This window comes from Balaenoptera borealis (genome assembly GCF_965194805.1).
Source record: "Balaenoptera borealis genome assembly, chromosome: 8".
Lineage (NCBI taxonomy): Eukaryota > Metazoa > Chordata > Mammalia > Artiodactyla > Balaenopteridae > Balaenoptera > Balaenoptera borealis.
Window position 1 is genome coordinate 122,643,835 of NC_138865.1, and position 18,714 is coordinate 122,662,548.

General features: G+C 57.2%; 1 protein-coding gene across 5 annotated transcripts in view; it reads left to right on the forward strand.

Annotated features, from left to right (window-relative positions):
- CACNA1B (calcium voltage-gated channel subunit alpha1 B) overlaps positions 1-18,714 on the forward strand; it is a 185,852-nt gene that overhangs the window by 53,551 nt on the left and 113,587 nt on the right. For 3 of the 5 annotated variants that reach the window (XM_082403125.1, XM_082403129.1, XM_082403127.1), the window contains exons 7-11: positions 1,614-1,717; positions 4,627-4,742; positions 5,081-5,137; positions 6,206-6,298; positions 14,904-15,113. In XM_082403125.1, the coding sequence (XP_082259251.1) occupies positions 1,614-1,717; positions 4,627-4,742; positions 5,081-5,137; positions 6,206-6,298; positions 14,904-15,113 (580 nt within the window). The remainder of the gene's footprint in view (positions 1-1,613; positions 1,718-4,626; positions 4,743-5,080; positions 5,138-6,205; positions 6,299-14,903; positions 15,114-18,714) is intronic. The other 2 variants (XM_082403126.1, XM_082403128.1) reach the window with 1 other exon arrangement.

Sequence of the window (18,714 nt, forward strand, 5' to 3'; positions counted from 1 at the left end):
GGTTAGAGAGAGAGTGCTGGCTTTTGTTGGTGTGTTTTTTGTCTGTGTCTCTTGGCATTTCCAGGTTGTAGGCTTTAAAAGCCCCAGGTCTGGGATATATGAGGCAAAAACAAAACAAAAACACAGGGAACTCACCATGGGTCCAGAGGTCCCAGCTGATCTTCTTTCTTTTCTCCACTTTTCAGAGTCTTCTGTGAAATATATATTTGTTCTAGATGTAATGTCCAGGGTGTTAATTGTACTCAGTGGGAGAAATAGGGAAGAGTATGTCCACTCCATCTTCCCAGAAGTGCAAGTCCTTGTTTGTTTTGTCTTGTTTTTTAAGAAGAGAATAGGGTGCTTTGGCTACTGATGGGAACGGTCCATCAGAGGGAAACTGCAGGAGCCAAGTCCTCGAGTAGGTGAGAGGAGCTGAGGCCACGGCAGCACGTCTCTCCTTTTTCCCAGAAGGAGGCAGGTTTTGAGGGTGCCCTTTGGGGAGATTGGCGGCTTTGGTGGTCATCATAGCCCGTAGGTCGGAGTTGCATGTGGGGCTGGCAGAGGTGTGGTCTGGGAACACCGGCAGCATGTAGAGCTGGGGGTCTGAGTGTCTATTCTGGTCAAGGCCCGGGGGTCTCAGCGGCCAGCCTGGAATCAGTGTCCCGGAATCAGAAGCCACAAGCGGCAGGCAGTCCAGGGGGACTCAGGACTTGCAGGGGTAGAGTCCGCAAATCTGCCGAGGCCAGCAGACGCTGGAGGGCAGGAATTCCGACAGCAGCACCTGGAGGTCAGCCCCAGCCTCAGGGCAGTGCCAGGCCGTCTTCCTGCCTCTGTCCTGCTCAGGGCCCTGGCCCTTGGCTTGTGAGCCGCCTCTGAAGAGAGGAGCAGAGGGGCCAGGTGGTCACCTGCCCACAACACCCACCCCTCTTGGTTCACTTCTAGCACCAGACTCGTGGGGAGAAAGAGGCTCTCCACCCCTCTCAGCTGGGTCTACGGGGGGCCCCTGAAAACAGAACAACAGTGGAAATGAATTGGATTCAGAGGGCCTCACCCTTTTGTGGGCTGTGCTCTAAAAATCAAAAGGTCTGGGAAGAACTTTTGCGTTTGGTTATTTAGACCAGGCCCTGGTGCCGGGGTCTGTCTTAGGCCCAGCTGTTCCCTGGGGACTTGTGGGCTTGCCGTTGACGGGGGAATGCGGCACAGGGCTTACTGCTCTGAGCTGTGGAAACTGCAGGAGACAAAAAGAAGATCAGACTTGGGCCTTGGGGTCCGTGGGCTTCACAAAGGAGGAATGTCTTTGGAGCTGCCTGGTGTGTCCAGCAGCCTGGGAAGCAGAGGGAACGTGTCCAGGCGGGGTACCTGGGGCAGCCCTTGGCCCCCTGGGACTACTCCTGGGCTTTTCAGTGTTGCTGGCAGTGGCCAGGAGCAGGAAGCTCCTTGGTCCTTCGGGGGCCCCAGCCCCAGAGGGGGCTCTGTGGGGCAAGGGCAGGCAGGTGTGATGGTGGGTCCTGCCTGGATTACCTGTCTGGACCCGCCTGCACTTGGACTCTACCGGTGTGTGAGAAGGGCCGGGGAGCTTCCGTGGCCAGGGCTCTGTCCTGCCCACCGTCCTGCACATCTCCTCTTGCTTCCAGACCAATGATGCGGCCGGCAACACCTGGAACTGGCTCTACTTCCTGCCCCTCATCATCATCGGCTCCTTCTTCATGCTCAACCTGGTGCTGGGCGTGCTCTCGGGGTAAGAGGCCATGCGCTTGTGTGCCACCTTTGTGTTCGCAGCCTGCGGAGGGGGCTGATGGGGCTGGACACGGCCCGTGTGGTGGGGGAGGCTCGGCTCGGCCTGGCCTCGGGACGGTCACTTCCAGCGTCCTGAGCTCCAGCCAGCCTGTCCTTGGTGCTACCATTCTGACCTCTCCCTTGGTGGTCCCTGGCCTCCTTACCCCTAGCTCTTGGCCTCCACCCCGGCCTCTGAGTCAGGGGAGGGGCTGCTGCTGCCTCTTATCTGGGCTCGTGGCGGGGTTTCTGAGCAGCCCTGGGGACAAGAGAGCCCTTCTGTGTGACACTGGAGAAGGAATGGAGCGGCCCTGGGTCTCCACCCCAGCCCTGACCCCTGGCTCGCCTCGCCTCTCTGGTCACCTGTCCCTGCTGACCTCCAGGAGAAGACAAGGGAGGATGCAGGGCTGGGGTCCCTCCTGGGGAAAGGTGCTTCTTACCCTCATTGGTAGTGAGGTGTAGCACACCTGTGGCCCACCTGTGGTCCTGCATGGGGCCGAGGACCAAGGAAGTGCTGTTGGCTTCAGGGAACAACCGGGGCTGGTATCTGGGGCTCCTGCCCTTGTCCGGGGCCGAGGAAGCTGTGTAGACAGAGGGAGAGGGCGTTGGGCTGGCCTGCCTCCCTGCCCCCACCTGAGCATCAGATTCCCTGTGAGGCTGGAGGGTAATGTTTCCATTCCACCCGCTCTGAAGATTCCTGCTCAGGCCCAAGGCTCCTGAGGTCGTGACCCAGGGGCAGCTCTCATATTGGTCTGGAAAGGAACAGCCACAGCGAGGACAGCGGCTGGGCCCACGGGCTCTGTGCTGTGGCTCTGGCGCGCGTTCCTGCCTTGGCCCCCTCCTGTAAGACTCTGTTAGTAGTGTGTCTTTCTAAGCACCTCCGCCGGGAGCAGGCAGGCCCACAGCACAGGGGACCGATGAGAACTCCTAGTCCGGGGGGGAGCTGTGGTCTGAGCTGGGATGGGGAAGCCAAGGGAGGCCTGGGGCTCAGAGAAGGCTCCTGGGGAAGGGGCAGCTCAGCTGAGGCCCAGAGGGGACCGGGAATGAGCTTGGCAAAGGAGAGGGGAGCGTCTCCCAGGCAGAGAATTGTTGGGGCGGAGGCACGGAGGGTGTGGTGTCTGCGATGTGCAGAGCTGGGGCTGCCAGCTGTGGGGGCTTGGCCAGGGGCCAGGCTCGTGAGGCAGGCGGGCCCCGTGCTGGGCGGCGTGGCGGGGAGACTGGCGGGACACGAGTGGGTCCTGCTCAAGCTTACTCTGGAGAACGTGAGAAAGAAGCAGGGGTAGCAGCGGAGACTGGGTGAGGGGCCCCGAACTTTGTGTTTCCCAGCCCTGCCCCCACCTGCGGGCATCCTTGCCTCTGGGGACCAGGCGATACAGGCTGATTTTCCTAATGAGTCTCAGCTGAGCCCTCCCTCTGGCCTCCAGCTCCAGCAGCGGGGGCCCCCCCAGGGTTCTCTGCCAGCCCCGGGGAGGCTGGAGACTGCACAGCCCCTCAGGCCAGTGGTCAGCACACAACGTGTGGCTCTGCCACATCTGGAGGAGGGCTGCCGGACGGGCCAGCCTGGAGCTGGTTCAGCCTTGCTCCCCGCCACGCCCCAGGCTCTCACCCTCCCAGTGCCCAGACAAGCAGAATTGGTGGTTCCTCTCGCAGCCCTTCCTGCCAGTGGGGCCAAAGCCTGGGGAGGGCAGGCCACAGCCAGCCGCCTCCTGAGCAGTGGCTGCCCGGCGGCCAGGCCTTGGTCACCGCAGCGAGTTTCTGCTGGCGGCTCTCAGGCCAACCGGGCAGTATGGTCACGCCCCACTCCACCCCCAGGCCCTCCTGCCCTCCGGTGTGGTTGATGGCGCTGGCCTGGTGGGGAGACCACGAGGGGCCCTGCGTTCCTGCAGATTCAGGACTTGGTGAGAGGTCCCGGTGGGAGCCGTCTCCTCTCATCGCCAGGGTTGCAGCAGCTCAGGCCCTGGTGGACACCAGTCTCAGGCTTGGGGTCCATCCTGGTCGGAGCCAAGCTCTCCCTCTCACAGTGGCTGCGTGACAGGAGCCAGGCCTGCCGGGCCCGCCCCCTCTGCCAAGCCCAGAAGCTGCTTCTCCTGGGGGAGAGACAGCCGCTCGCTCGGCAGAGAACAGGCATTGCTGTTTTACCCTGAGGGTGTGCCTGCCTGCCCTCTGGGGACCTGAGCTAAGGTGTGTGCGCGTGTGCGTGTGTCTGTGCGCGCACACGCGCTCTTGTGCCTGTGTGTGTGAATGGCTTCCTTCTGGCCTTTTGAGCCTCTTGGCTTCTAAGCTTGGCTGGGAGACTGGGGCGGTGGTGCTGAGGGCCCAGGAGGGCAGAAGAGCCTCAGTGGTTTGGCTGAGGAGCTGGGTGACTCTAGAGTGTCTCCCTGTCATCTCTGGCCGCCCTCAGCCGATCCAGTGCCTGCCCGTCTCTCCTCCTTCTAGCAATGGCTCTGGGTCTGAACCAGCAGAAGAAACAAAGTGGAAGTTCTCCTCTGGGGGATTGTTGTCCAGAAGCTCTCTGTAGCGTCTCTGTCCAGATGACAGGGCCCGGCCCTCGGAGGGTGCATGCCCAGGCCTGCTCTAGGCCAGGGGGAGGTGGAATTGTCCCTGCCATCTGGAGCCCCCTCTCTGGGCACTGAGGTGCTGTCCCTACGAGCTGCAGGAGCCTGAGGAGGGAGGGCTCACCTGGGCCTGCTAAGTGCTCGGGGTGGGGCGGAGAAGAGGCCAGGTGATGGGAGGCACCGGAAGGGGTGGCCCGTGGCCTGCTTCCCCTGTCCTGGCCTCTTCCTGAGTCCCTGTGCCTCTGGCCGCACACGGTGGGCCTGTGGGTGTGCTCACACCCGCCTGATCTGCTTCCCGCTCCGGCCTTGCCCATCACAGAGAGTTCGCCAAGGAGCGCGAGCGGGTGGAGAACCGCCGGGCCTTCCTGAAGCTCCGCCGGCAGCAGCAGATCGAGCGGGAGCTCAACGGGTACCTGGAGTGGATCTTCAAGGCCGGTGAGGACAGGGCTGTGTGGTGCTCCTGGCCTGGCCTCTGCCGGCTCCTTCTCCCCGGCACCCTCCCAGGCTTGAGCTCACCTGGGGGGGGGTCTGCTCTCGGGAGGGCGATTTGTGAGGGGAGCAAGCCAGGCCCTCGTCACAGGGCACCGTCTGTGGGACCCATCAAGGGGTGTGTCTCGGTAGGAAAAGCTCAGCCATGGGCCCTGCCGGCTTCTGGAAGCGTGAGGGCCGAGAGGGCAGGGTCTCACCTCCTTCCTGCTGTGTTCCTGGGGGACGAGCCCTGCTCAGGGGTGGGCACAGGAGGGCTCTGGCCTGAGGCTGTGTCTCACTCACAGAGGAAGTCATGCTGGCCGAGGAGGACAAGAACGCAGAGGAGAAGTCCCCTCTGGATGGTAGGTGACCGCTGTCAGCACTCCTTGCCTGGCCACAGGGCTTTGGTGGCTGGGTGGGCGGTGACACGCGTGCACGCTTGCATGCGACGCGTGATGCCCTCTGCTCAGCCAGGTGCCTGCGCGTTGGTCACTTAACACGGTCCTGGGCGGGGCCTTCCTGGAGGCAGGCCCTGGGAGGGTCAGCTGCACGCTCGTGCGGAGCTGCGTGCCATGCACCAGAGTGGGCGTAGCCAGCGGTGGGCTCAGCCTGGGGGTCGCAGGAGCCTGTGCTGAGGGCTGTGTTTTCCGGCATGGCAGCTGACAGCTGACACGTGACTGTGTGAGCTTGCAGGTGCGTAAGTTACAATGAAACGAAAGTGAAAATCCAGATCCTCAGTCTCGGCACGTTTCAAGTCGTCATAGAAAGTTGTGTTGGACAGCGCCGCTTCTAGAAGCTTGAGAACTGCTGGTTTAATCCAAGCTGTATCTGTCCCCAGGGCTCAGGGAGATGCCCCCAGATTGCTGTAGAAAGACCCCTAGCACAGCCTGGGACCACGGGGGCAGGGACGGGGGCCAGCACAGCCCCGGTGGCAGGAAGGCTGCTCTCTCTTCACACCTGCTGCTCAGGACAGGGCCAGACGGCATGGCCACGCGTGTTGCGGTCTCGCCTGGGCCCACACCTGGGGCCTTGAGCAGTCTGTGCTGGCCGCTCTGCAGCCTTGACCTGATTTCTCTGGTCTCCGCTGGCCTTGGCGTGTGGGCCGTTGGGCAGCCGGCTGCAGCGCTGGCCCCATCATCCCACGTGCAGGTTTCCCGGTCTCCACGGGAGCCAGGCCTTCCCCATGGACGTCATCGTGGAGAGAAGGACAAGCAGGGCCCAACCTCAAAATCCCTTGTCCCTTTTGCTCTGAAGACCGAGAGGGGCCCATGGGGGCCAGGCATCGTCCTGCCTTCCCTCAGCTTCAGCTTCAGGAGAGATCTGGAAAGGCTGCCGGTTCCTGGCACGGCCCACAGTGGCACCGCCCAGCCCTGAGGCAGGTCATCTGGAGGCCCGGACTCATGCTGCCTCCTCCCACCCTTTGTTTAAAGCAGTGTTGAAGAGAGCAGCCACCAAGAAGAGCCGAAACGACCTGATCCACGCGGAGGAGGGGGAGGACCGTTTTGCAGACCTCTGTGCTGTGGGTGAGTCTCTGTGGGCCTGTGGCTGCAGGCGGAGTGTGCACCCCGCTCCCTCCCTGTCACCTCGGCTTCCCTCCTTCCCTACCGCCCACACCGCCCAAGTAAGCCCGTCCCGTGTGTCCCCCCGACAGTGAGGAGTGCAGCACCCTGGTACTGGGGTTTCTGCCTGGGGCCAGCCCGTGGGGTGGGCTGCACGCACAGCTCCTGGGAGTTCCTTTTTGCTCAGGCCTCGCACGCATTCATTTCAGTACACTGCTGGCTGCTGGCTGTTCTTGGCTCTGCCGTCCTGTGTGGACGTGGAGCCCTTGGGCATATCCCCAGGCCGGAGGCTGCGTGTGTCACTGACTCTGTAGGGACCGAAAGTTTCTTGCCATCTCTCTTCTAAGCCCTGTGTATCTCCCACGTTCCTTGGGTCCTGCTGCCTCTCAGGGCTTGGCTTCATCCCCTGCTTCTCAGACAGTAAAAGGGGAACCTGGTTCTTTTATCTTTCATCGTTTTAGCGCCTCCTCTCAGCCTGGTACCGGAAGTCTAGCACCAGAAGTGCCCAGGCCTTTTTGCACTAAATGCCCTGTCATTGTGCATTCTGCGGCAAAGGAGGGCTCAGCCCTGGGTCTCCACCTTCGGCAGTGTGGGAGGGGGGCCAGCGCTTGGCAATGACAGCTTTTCATGACAAGGTTCCAAGTCACATCCAAGGCAGACCTCCTTGCTCTCCAGCGATCCTGAGTGGACTCGAGTTGGAAGAGCTGCTTCCCATTATATTGTTATGTTTATATACAGACCTCTCTAATAAGTCATTTGTGTATTTGTTTATCTGTTTGTTTCCACTTTCCCCTTCTTTGTCCCCAGTAAACGCATGTTAATAGCTTGGGGTTTATCCTTCCTTGTTTCTCGATAACACTCATACACTCACGCGCACACACACGAACATATACACGTTGTAGAGTTTTGGGGTCTTTTCATGTTACAGAAAAAGTTTCATACAAATTTTTTTCATCAGTGCCTCTTGGAAACCCCTCCCCATTAGTTGGTCTGATTTGAATTCGCTCTTGTAAGTAGCTGTGTGGTGTTCCGTGGTGTGGATTCACTGTCAGGTAATCGGCTGCCCCCCAAATCCTATAAACATCTGTCCTTCCTCACCAGTGCTTTATGTCCCTCGTGGGATGGGTTCCCAGGAGCAGGGCTGCTGAGGTGAGGGGTGTGTTGGCACCTTCAGGGCTGCCGCCACACTGCTCTCCAGAAGGGCTGTGAATTCACATCCATCAACAGGGCAGGAAGACATCTGCCCTCGTCCTGCTTGGATGTTGCAGCTACTTTTGACTGTTACCAGTTTGAGGGCAATTGAATGATTACAAAGTGATATTTCAAGGGGACTTTACTTCTCATTTCACTCACTACTAGTGATTTTGAAGCTCTTTTTAAATGTTTGTTTCCCATTAAAATTTAGGTGTTGGTGACTCTTCGTATACTCTGTACATTCTTCTGTCGGGTTGTTTGTGTTTGTTCCTAAGAGATCAATGTATGTTGTGGATCTGAATTTTGTTAAATTTTTTTTCAAGTTTATCTTGTGAGTGTTATATTTCAATAGTTCCCTCTGTTCCTATTTTACCTAGAGTTTTTATTCTGATTTTGTAAAATGAATTGGAGAGTTAAAAAAATCTTTTTCTATAGCTTGGAATAATTTAAATAACACCTAAATTTTCTATTCTTTAAAGGTGAGATAAAAATGTGAACCCATCTAGTTAAAAAATGAAAATAACTTGGACCAGTTTTATAAATTATATTTTGTTAGGAAATCTTCCATTTTGTGGCCTTTTCTAACTTGTTTCTATAGAGCTGCATGTAGAGTTCTCTTATATTCTTTTCATCTCTTCTGTATTCAGTCATTTGCTGGTCCATTCACTCAACAGATATTTACTAAGTGCCCAGATGTGCTGGGAAGTGCCTGAGGCACTGGGCTATGGCACTAAGCAAGGTGCAGAAGCCTTTCATTTTTTGGAGTTTCCATTCCGGTGCTAGGTGTGAAAAAGAAAAAAAGTAGAGGAGGGGGCTTGAAGGGTCTGGGGGGTGTTGGAATTTTAAACAGAGTGGCCGCAGATGGCCTCGGGAAAGGTCGCCTTTGAGTAAAAAGCTGAAAGAAGTGAGCAAGCCAGCTCACCTGGAGACAGAGCATCCCCACGACAGGTGAGAGGACCCTGAGGCAGGAGAGTCCGGGAGGCCGGTGTGGCTGGAGCCAAGTGGAGGGGGCTGGGCGTGGGGGGGGGGGCGCGGGGGCAGCAGGAGAGGAAATGACCGGGTCAGGGGACTCTGGCTGCCAGGGTGGTCTTCAGAGGGGAGGCAGCATCTGGCTCCTGCGGGGCGCTGAGGACAGACTGACGTGCAGAGAGGGCAGGAGCAGGACCAGGTCGGAGACCGCTATGAAGACCCCGCGGCTGGTGGCAGCCATGGGGGTGGTAAGTGGTTGGATTCTAGATCTATTTTGAGGACAAGCCCACAGGATTTGCTGACCAGTTGGACGTGGGTGTGAGAGAAAGAGAGAGACATCAAGCACAGCTCTGCAGGAAGTGTCCAGAGTAGCCCTCCCTGGGAGGAGGGGATCTGGGACATGTGCGTTCTGGGGGACGACGTCCGGAATTCGGTTCAGAGGTGCTGAGTTTGAGACGCATGTTGGAGATGCAGTGGGGTGTCAGGTGGGCGCTTTATGTGTTGGGCTCTGGCATTCAGGCTGCAGAGGCTATTTAAAGCTCTGAGACTGACTAGAGTGTGTTGAGTTTGGTTTTGCTTTTTTCCAGTTGTTAGTATGTTTACCTTTGCTTTCTATTTTCTGAATTAGGATCATATGAGGTTAGTCTGTATTAATGATCATTTAAAATAACCAGATTGTAGATTTCCTTTCTTCTACTTTTTGTTTTCAATTTTATTATTGTTATTTTTAATCTTTATTAGGTTTATCTTTTTACATTATTTTTATTTATTTTATTATTATTTTTCTAACTTCTGAAAATGTGTAACTTGTTCTTTTTTCTTCTTTAACAGCAAAAGCAGTTAAGGCTGCATATTTTCCTCTGCACAAAGCTTTGCTGTGAAGTCCCCCTCTGTACTGGTTTCCAGATAACAATTTCTTTACTTTCCTCTTGAGGCAAAGGTTATCTGCAAGTGTGCTTCTTAATTTATAAGTAGCAAGATAACTTTGATCATGTTTTTATTATATCTAATTTTATCAGATGATGGTTGGGAAATGTGGCCAGTAAATCTCTAAGTTTAGAAATTTTCAAACTCTAAGTTCATGACTGATTTTAAAAAGTTTCACTGACGGAAAGTGTATGCTCTGTTTTGGAGAGTTGTCAGGTTGTATGGGTATCTCTTAAAATCAAGTTCATTGATTGTGTTCTCCAGTTCTTTAGGCCTTTGTGTTTTATCACTAGATCTGTTCAGTTCTGAAAGACGTGTTTTGAACATTGCCACTTCATTTTATTTTTTTATTAGTCAGTTTCTGTTGTATTTTTTTTCTTAAAATTGTGTGTGTGTGCGGTAGGAACACATCATGAGATCCATCCTCTCCAATTCCAAGTGTACAGTGGATCACCGTTGACGGCGGGTGCTGTGCTGCTGGGCAGCAGGTCTTCAGGGCTTGTTCATCCTGCTTAACTGAAACTCTGGGCCTGTTCATCACAGCTCGCCATCCCCGCCCAGCAGCCCCTGGTCACCACCGTCCCGGTCTTTGGTTTTATGAATTTCATTATTTTAGATACCTCATGCGCGTGTAATCAGTCATGAAGTATTTGTCTTTCTGAAGGTAGCTTGTTTCACTTAGCATGATATCCTCAAGGTCCATCCGTGCTGGTGCATGTTGCAGAATTTCCTTCTTTTTTAAGGCTGAGTAGTATTCTGTGGTACGTATAGACCACATTTTCTCTATCCATTCATCTGTCAGTGGACGCTTAGGTTGTTTCCACATCTTATCCATTGTGAATAGTGCTGCAGAGAACATGGAGAACTCAGATCTCGTCAAGATTCTGGTTTCAATTATTTTGGAGATCTCTCTCTCTCTCTCTTTCCAGTAGTAGGATTGCTGGATCATCAGGTAGTTTTATTTTTAACTTTTTTGAGGACCCTCCATACTGTTCTCCACAGCGGCTACACGAGTTTGCATTCCCACCAACAGTGCACGAGGGTTCCGATTTCTCCACATCCTCGCCAACATTTGTGTTTTGTCTTTTTTGGAAATAGCCATCCTGACAAGTGTGAGGTGATAAATCATTATGGTTTTGATTTGCATTTCCTTGATGCTTCCTCCTGTATTTCTCATGGCTTTTGTTTATGTATTTAACCACTATATGCTTTGGTAGATGTGGAGTTTATGACTGTTACATCTTCTTTGTAAATTATGCTTTTCATCATCACACAATACCTTCTTTATCCGTTTAGTTCCTCCACTGGACAGTTCCTTGTCTGACAGCAAATGTCATACTTTCTGTTACTACCATTGGTTTTGGTGTTTAGCTTGCATTGCTTGGTATCTTTGCTTTCCCTTTCATTTTCAACCTTCTTTATCATTTTAAGCATTTTAAGTGTTCTTCTTACATGCAGTATTTAGCTGGGTTTTGCTTTTTTTTTTTTTTTTTTTTTTAACCCAGTCTTACGGTCTCTGTCCCTAATGGAGGGATCCAGTCTGTCTCTGTTCAGTGTAAGGGCTGACATCCGTGACTTCTTCCTTCCTCATTCCTTCACATTTGGTATCGATATTTCATACGGTGGTCTGTTTTTCCCAGCTTTGCTGCTTTGATCAGGTTACTGTTTATTACCCTCTCCTCCTTTGCTGATTTCCGGTCCACAAATGGTTACCTTCCCTGCTCCCAGAATTAGAAACATTTTCTTTACTATTTTAGCGTATTCCTCTACCCTCTTTACCACCAAGATGCATTATTTCCATAACCAAATCGCCCTATTTCCCATCTCTCCGCCCTTAGCCCCAACCCAATAAGATGAGGCCTTTGCAGTATTTCCCCTCCTCGCTCCCCACTCCTGGTTTGAGTTGTTTGTGGGATTTAGTTCCTGGCTGTTGTTAGTCCCTGTGTTTGCCCGGGCGCAGAAATCCTGACTTAGCCTTTCCATCACACACGTGGTCACGTAGAGGTTCTCACCTTGCAGTCGCTGCGCACCACACAGCGGTTTGCTTTGTCTCAGCTCTGCTCTGTCATTCCTTATTGTCCCCCTTAGATGGGTGTGTAGGTGGGGGACTGGCTTCCGGTCATACTCAGGTGTCCTCCGTGGTTCTCAGGATGAGAAAACTTTTGCTGCTGTGGTCATTGTCTCTTGTTCTGTGGGTGTCACTGCCCTGTCCTCTCGTTTCCTGGCTGCAGACAAGGTCTCCCCTGTAACTCCCTTTGCCTGGGGTCAGGAACCCAGTGGGCCTCAGCCTGCAGGCTCAGGTCTTCCTACATGAGGGATGTTTTCTCCCATTTGTTCAGTTACTCAATCTCCTTTCCTTGTTCCTTTTAGTCCTGGAGTCCCTGTTACTTCATGTGTATCTTACTTTGTTCCTTTGTGTCTCTCGTCCTTTTCCTCATGATTTCTTCCTCCTTACGTTTCCTGTGTTTGTTTAAGATTGCTTTGCTGCATTTTTGAGGCTACTAGTTTGGGGTTTTTAAGAGGGAACTTCTTTCCTTTCAGGTGCTGAATGATTTTGGGAGGGAATTTTATTTTCTCTCTCAGTTTTATTTTGATTGGTTTGGTGCTGTGCCAGATCCTGGGACCCTGTAGACTTTCCCCCGTGGCCCCGGCAGAGCCCAGGCGTCTCCTTGCACTCGGGGGCCCTCAGGCTTGGCAGCTGTTGGTTCCCACGGGTCTGGACATGGGGCCTGGCATCTCCTGGGTTCTCCCCCTCCCCGCCCCCTGCTGGCTGCTGGTTGGGGCCCGGTGGGCTGGCCTGCATGGTTTCCTTTAACCCCGAGACCCTGTGAGGCACGTGTGACCCTGGACCTGTTTCCAGTAGGGACTCTCTAGCCGCGAGGGTGTACCAGCCACGTGCCTGGTGGGCAGACGGGGTTCACGTCCACGTGCCTGGCGTTCAGCCCACGTCACTTCCGCTCCCCAGGCCCACAGAGGCAGCCACTAAGCCGGAAGGGAACTTGCACTTCCTGCCTGTCACCTGTGATCTGTGACCTGTGACCTGTGACCTGGCAGGTCGTGGCCACCCTGTGTTTCTGTGCCCTGCTCAGGGCGGTTCTTGAAGGGTGGGCGCTAAGCAGGACTGGCGTGGGCGTTATACTGACTAACGAGCCCCTGTCTGGGCACAGCGCGAAGACACCCAAGTGTTGTGGGCACCCGCCTCGTCCTAACCAGTGCCCAATTCTGTTGTCATTCAGAGTCCATTCCATTCTCCATTGCCCCCTAGCTTGAAGATATGTATTTTTCTTGAAATAAGCCTTTTCATCATAAAGAATATATGCCGATTAAGTTAAACCTGAAAACTGTACAAAGCCAAAAAGAAGTCCCGATGTCTCATGTTTTCCCCACCCAAAGCTATGATTCTGGATGTGACATATTTTCACTTTTACTGTGAACTGGCTTGAGCACAGTAAAAGAGAGCTGACGTGAGCACACAGGAGCTGCTTGCTGGGACCCAGGCCCGGAACGCCCTGGGGCCCCAAGGCCCTGGCGGACGTGGCCAGGCACCAATGCGAGGGCAGCAGCCCTGAGACCCTTCTCGTGGCCGGGCTTGGCTGGCCTCACAGGGCTTGTCCAGCAGGGATCTCTGTGGAGAATGTGCTTCTTGTCTCCCCGGCCATGGGTATGCACAAAGTGGTTTGCTTGAGTCAAGTGTTCTCTTGACCTCCCTTCCCAGAGCGGGCCTGTGTGTGTTCACAGGTGTGTGCCTGTGTGAAACCGAGTGTGTCTCTGGGGGGTTTGGTCAGCGTCCGGGTATGCTGTGTAGCACGTGTGTGTGACTCTGTTTCTCAATGGCTGTGTCTGGGGTTTCTGAGCATGGGGGTTCACAGGGTGGGTCCGTGATGGCTCTGCCTGTGTGGGGGTTTCTCCTCGTCTTGTCGGTACTGGGTGCCTGTCTTCCTTCTGTGCCCCATGGCTGCCTTTGAGGAGGGAGCAGGTGTGTCTGGCTGTGGCCTTGGCATTTTGCAACCCTTGGCAAGGCTGGCCAAGAGGTTTCGTTGAATGAGCCAGCCCTGAATAATCGGCATTGGCTGCTGTCTGGCCGTGGATTGGGAGGCTGTGTCCCGGCGTAGCCAGAGGCTGTGATGGAGCAGTGTCTTCCGTGGGTGTGGGTGGGGTGTGGCATCTAGAGTGCCAGGAACTCCGCGTTAGGGCCCTGCACGCCCCGCCCACCACAAGGGCTGACTGACGGGTGCTCCTCGGGACGGCTCCTCCTGTGTCTGGGGCACAGCGTCTCCCTGCCCGATGCAGCTGCTCAGCTTGTGGACAGGTCTCTCCAGAGGCCTCGGCCCGTCTTCATATAGTGACTCCAAGAAAACACCAGCCTGATAATGCTCTTGTTGTGCTGTTGAGAGTCTGGGTGTGGACACGCACACAAACCTGTGCAAAGGCGCCCACCATCACGGAACACACACTCACACGCTTCTTCCCCAGGGACTGACGGCCAGGCCAGGTGTTCAGAGCCAGCTGGGTTTGAACACTCGGAGGCACTCAGACCTTCCAAGCACCCACAAAGTCTGCTCGCTCGTTTGTCAAGTGGCGCGAGGGGTTGGGTGGTGCAGAGGGTGGCCCTGTCCCCCCAGAGCTCAGTGTGGCCTGGGGGTTGGGCACGGAACAGGCCGACAGGCCGACACAGTGCAGCTGTATAAGGGTGCGATTGTTGGGGGGCTGGAGACCTGTTAGCTGGAGCCTAAAGAAGGGCGGTATTGACGCCGGGACGTGGAGCTGAGAAGGAGCCAGTGAGGGAAGCACTTCTCGGTGGGGGCAGAGCAGAGGTGCCGCAGGCATGGAAATGAGGGAAGGCAGTGGGTTTGGCGGGTGAGTCGGGGCAGAGGAGCAGCTTCCTTGGCAAACTTTCTGGAGACTGAGTTTTGGGGGCTCTGTGGACCACCCTTAGCTCTGCAGATGGGCCAGCTGCAAAAGAGCTTGGCTGTGTTCCAGTAAAACTCCTTGAAAAGCAGGTGGTCAGTGGCTGCTGACCCCTGAGCTACAGAGGGAGCGAGGGCCAGAAGCAGCAGGACTCCCCAGGCCGCACGGAGGAGTTGGAATGGCCTGGGAGCATCGGGGCTGCCCTCCTGGAAGGTGGCCGGGGGCGCTGGGGACCAGAGGCCGGTTCCAATCCCGGACTCGCAGCCAGAGCCCAGCAGCCATGGAGACCGCCGAGGCTCTGGGTTCCCTCATTTGTGAAGCGGGGGTGGGCTCAGGACCCACTGCAGGGGACACAGGTCATTAGCACAATGTCGGTAGCGGGTCTGACACACTTGGTGCCTGTGATGGAATCTGGGGCCTCGAGCTGGGCCAGGGCTGGGGGCAAGCGTCCTTGTGGGGTGGGGGAAGCATGTCCTCGAGGACGCATCCGCGGGGCTCACAGCGGCGGAGGGCGAGCGTGTCCTGGGGCCCACCTGTCCCCCACGTCCTCAGTGAGCCCCTGTTCCCGCAGGGTCCCCCTTTGCCCGAGCCAGCCTCAAGAGCGGGAAGACGGAGAGCTCGTCGTACTTCCGCAGGAAGGAGAAGATGTTCCGGTTCTTCATCCGGCGTCTGGTGAAGGCGCAGAGCTTCTACTGGGTGGTGCTGTGCGTGGTGGCCCTGAACACGCTGTGCGTGGCCATGGTGCATTACAACCAGCCCCAGCGGCTCACCACGGCGCTGTGTACGTAGCCGGGCCCGGCCCCGCCCCTGCCCCCGCCCCGCCCCCGGACCCGCCCCTGCCCCCGCCCCCCCCCCCCCCGCCCCGCCTCCGCCAACCTCTTCTGAACCGCTTCCGGTCCACAACCTGTTGCTTTGGGATGCCCTGGGCAGGACCCCTGCGCTGACTGAAGTGCTCCAGGGGCCTCTGCTGGGGGCGTGGCTGTGCCCCAGGCCTGGGCTCCCCATCCCAGGGCCCCCCAACAACCTGGGCCCGGCTTCCAGGGGGCCCGGCTGATCTGGTTAGACCCCCATCCATCAGGGTAGTGGGAAATGAGTGAGGGGTCTGGGGCACCGGGGTCATGTGTCCTCCCCCATAAGGGCTTTAGACCCAGGGAATGAGGGACCCATCTGCCCTGGATTCCTGAGGAGAAAGAGTCCTGGCTCCCAGGGATCTCGCAGGGCTCTCCTGGTTGTTTGTGTTTTTCTTCTTGGTTGGTTGAATTTGGGTGTGTCCATGACCAGGGATGCCCTGCGAGCCTGTGTCCGTGAGCCTCAGGCCAGGCCAGGGGCTCTGGGTCATGACCTGTCCGGCCCTGGCTACAGTTCCAAGGAGGCAAAGAGCTGAGGTCCCTCCCCAGGGACCAGGCTGACCCTTCGCACCCAAGGGCCCTGCAGGGCACATGCAACTGAAGGTCTTGCTTTGTTGTCTTGCCTCACAAGAGCTCCAAAGACACTGCATGAATGACTTCTGTCCTGCGGTCAGTGCTCCCTCCTTCCCCTTCCCCAGGGTCAGCCGCCTTCACCCTGCTCGTGTCTGTGGCTGATCTGGAAACAGCCTGTTCTGGGTTCCCACAAGCGCCTCCCTCTCTGCTCGGAACCCTGCGCGCCTGCAGTCACCTAGGTGGCCAAGAGAGCCATTCTCCAGAGAAGAACCCTCCTGGCTCCCAGTTCTGGCCCCTGACGGGCCAGCCACACTGAGCCTGGGCAGCTCCAACTGGGAGCCTGGGAAGCTGCTGAAGGGTTCTTGTGGGCCGTGGACAGACGGCTCCATAGGCCACTTGGAAGTGGGGGTGGGGAGGCCTGTGTTGGGGGTGGGACTCCAGGCTACTGTTTCCCAAACTTCGATTGAAATCTTTGCTGGTGTAATGGGAAAGGGCACAGAGAAAGGAGAAGCAAGAGGGGCCCAGGGAGCTTCTAGCAGACAGGCTGGCTTCCCGGGAGAGGGCGGGTTACGGAACAGAGTGTGCACGTTGAACTGGTGCCCTGGCCCCTGAATCATGTGTCCTGGGCCCGTGGTTTGGGACCGAATTCAGTGTCTGCCTTGAGTCCTCAGGCTGCAGTCTCCGCGCCCTTGGGGGCTGGGTAGGGCGCGGGGAGACAGGGCTTCCTCCTAGCTCGGCCAATGGCGTGGCTGTTCCCTGGGGCGTCCTAACCAGGCCTTTTCTTCCCTCGGAAGAAGCCGGTGGTGCCCAGTCAGTCCTGTGGTTACTCCCTGTTTCCCGGGGGTTTGCCAGCTGAGTGGGCTGGGGGTGAGCCGCATGGCCTGGTCGCTTGTCTGACGTGCAGGAGCGCGAGGCTGGAAGTGTCCGGGTGCTGGGCCAGGCCGCAGGTATCCCTGCGGGGAATCTGCCCCCTTACTGCCTTGCCTCCTCTGTGGTTTCCTGGAAACGCCTGAGTTCATCAGCATTCCCCGGGGAAAATGGCTGGAGGGAGGGGTGGGTCTATGCTGGCTCTGGATACCTCTGCTCAGTGCCCGTGACAGCTGGGCTGGAGCTGAGACAGGCTGACCCAGCAAGGGAGGGCAGGCCTTGCAGGAGGCAGACACAGAGGTGGGGACTCCCCTTCCGGACCAGCTTCATCAGAGCTCGCCATGGGACTCTGGCCTGAGGCTGGCCGCCCTGCAGAGAGCGGGTACTGTGCACCTCACTGTCTGCCCACCAAGCACACCGCTCCCAATGCACTCAGGACCCCGAGACTGAGGCTTGGATGGTGAAGCAGGGATGGGAGTGGATGCTGTCACCCCGTGAACCCCCAGGCCTCACGGGACAGACCTGGCCACCCTCCCCTCTGTCCCTCTGTTCCCACGGTATGCTGTCCTCCTGTTATAACGCAAACACCGTTTAACTTACCTGCTCTGCTCCCCTAGCCTGTGAGCTCCTGGGGAGAGGGGTCAGCTGTCTCCCGGGCCAGCTCAGAGGAGCGCCGGTGCCTGCTAGTTGAATGAATGCGTGAACACCCTTTCTTGGCCTCTGAGGGGAGGCTGAGCACGTGAAGCTGAGGGTCTCCTCCTTGGGAGAGAGAAGGAGCCGGCAGGGCACTGGGGGCTCTGCTCCAGGTGTCCCCTTTCTCCGAAAGCTTCCCCTTCGGCAGCTCCTGTGCTCGTTCATGCAAAGGGCTCCCGCTTTGGTCTCCTGGGGAGCAACATGGACACCCAGGCAGTGTCAGCTGCAAGGTCTGCCCTGTGGGTGGCTGGGGTGCCCATCTCCGTGGTCTCTCCTCCCAGGACCTGAGCTCCTCTCGTGGGGTCCTGAGGGGCAGCGGCCACGGGGCTTGTGTTCCGACTGGGCTCAGGCACAGCCTTCCTGCGTCTCCGGGAGGGCTGCTTTGCCGTCTCATCACTCGTCCCGTGCTCGGCTCGGGTGCCCTGCTGTGTTTTGACTGGTTTCAGAGGCCAGGCAGGAGCTGGCTGTCCACGTACTCTGGTCCCCTACCCGAGACCTTCCAGGGCCGTATGGACCGTCACGTGTGTGTCTGTGAGGCACGGAGCCCAGCGGGCAGTGGAACTGATGTCTCTGCTCGTTCAGGGTCTCGGCTGCCGCAGACCTGCCCAGTGAGGCCGCTGCGTCTGTGCGGCACTTGGTGGAGAGCCGTGGGGGGAGTAGCTTTCGGGGTGCACAGGGAGGGCAGGAGGTGTGTGGCCCCCTCTTCTACCACCTGTTTTAGCATGAGCTGCTTGAGGTCCAGTCTCCCAACCAGCCTGGATGCCAGAGGCCCTGGGGAGGCTGCGTGGGCAACTGCCTGGTGACTGGACCCCTCGGTCCCTGGCCCTGCGTGGCGGGCTCTGCCCTTGGTGCTGAGCTGCTTCCCTGGCTCCTGTGCCCTGGGCTCACTGTCTGAAATGATGGGTGGATTCCAGCTTTGGGAGGGGATCAGAGACGGTGGCCTTGCTCTGACGTCCGGGATGCCCGGTCTGGCAGCCGTCAGCGGCTGGGCTCGGCTGCGTCTCCTGCGGTCTGTGGCCTCGCACAGCTTTTGCGCTGTTTCTTCTTGCTCTGACCCTGTCTTCTGCTCAGGCTGGGTTAGGGGTAGCGTCTGTGTGCGCTGAGTTCGCAGCAGGCCCAGTGCAGCCTCCCTTAGTCCTGCCAGCCAGGTCAGCACTGCCGTGGCGGGGTCCCTGGGCTGAGGCAGGCCCTGCTCACCACTGCTGCCTGCCCGGCCCAGCCTGCGGGAAGCTGAAGGCACCCCGCCCACAGGGCTCTCTGTATGACTCCCCAAGGCCCCCAGCAAGCATGGGTGCCTCCTGGGAGACTCGTACTGCGGGGGCCTGGGGGTGTCAGGTGGTAGGGACACTCGCCTTTAGTGGGGCGAGCCTGCAAGCACGGTGCTGCTGTGAGCCCAAGGGG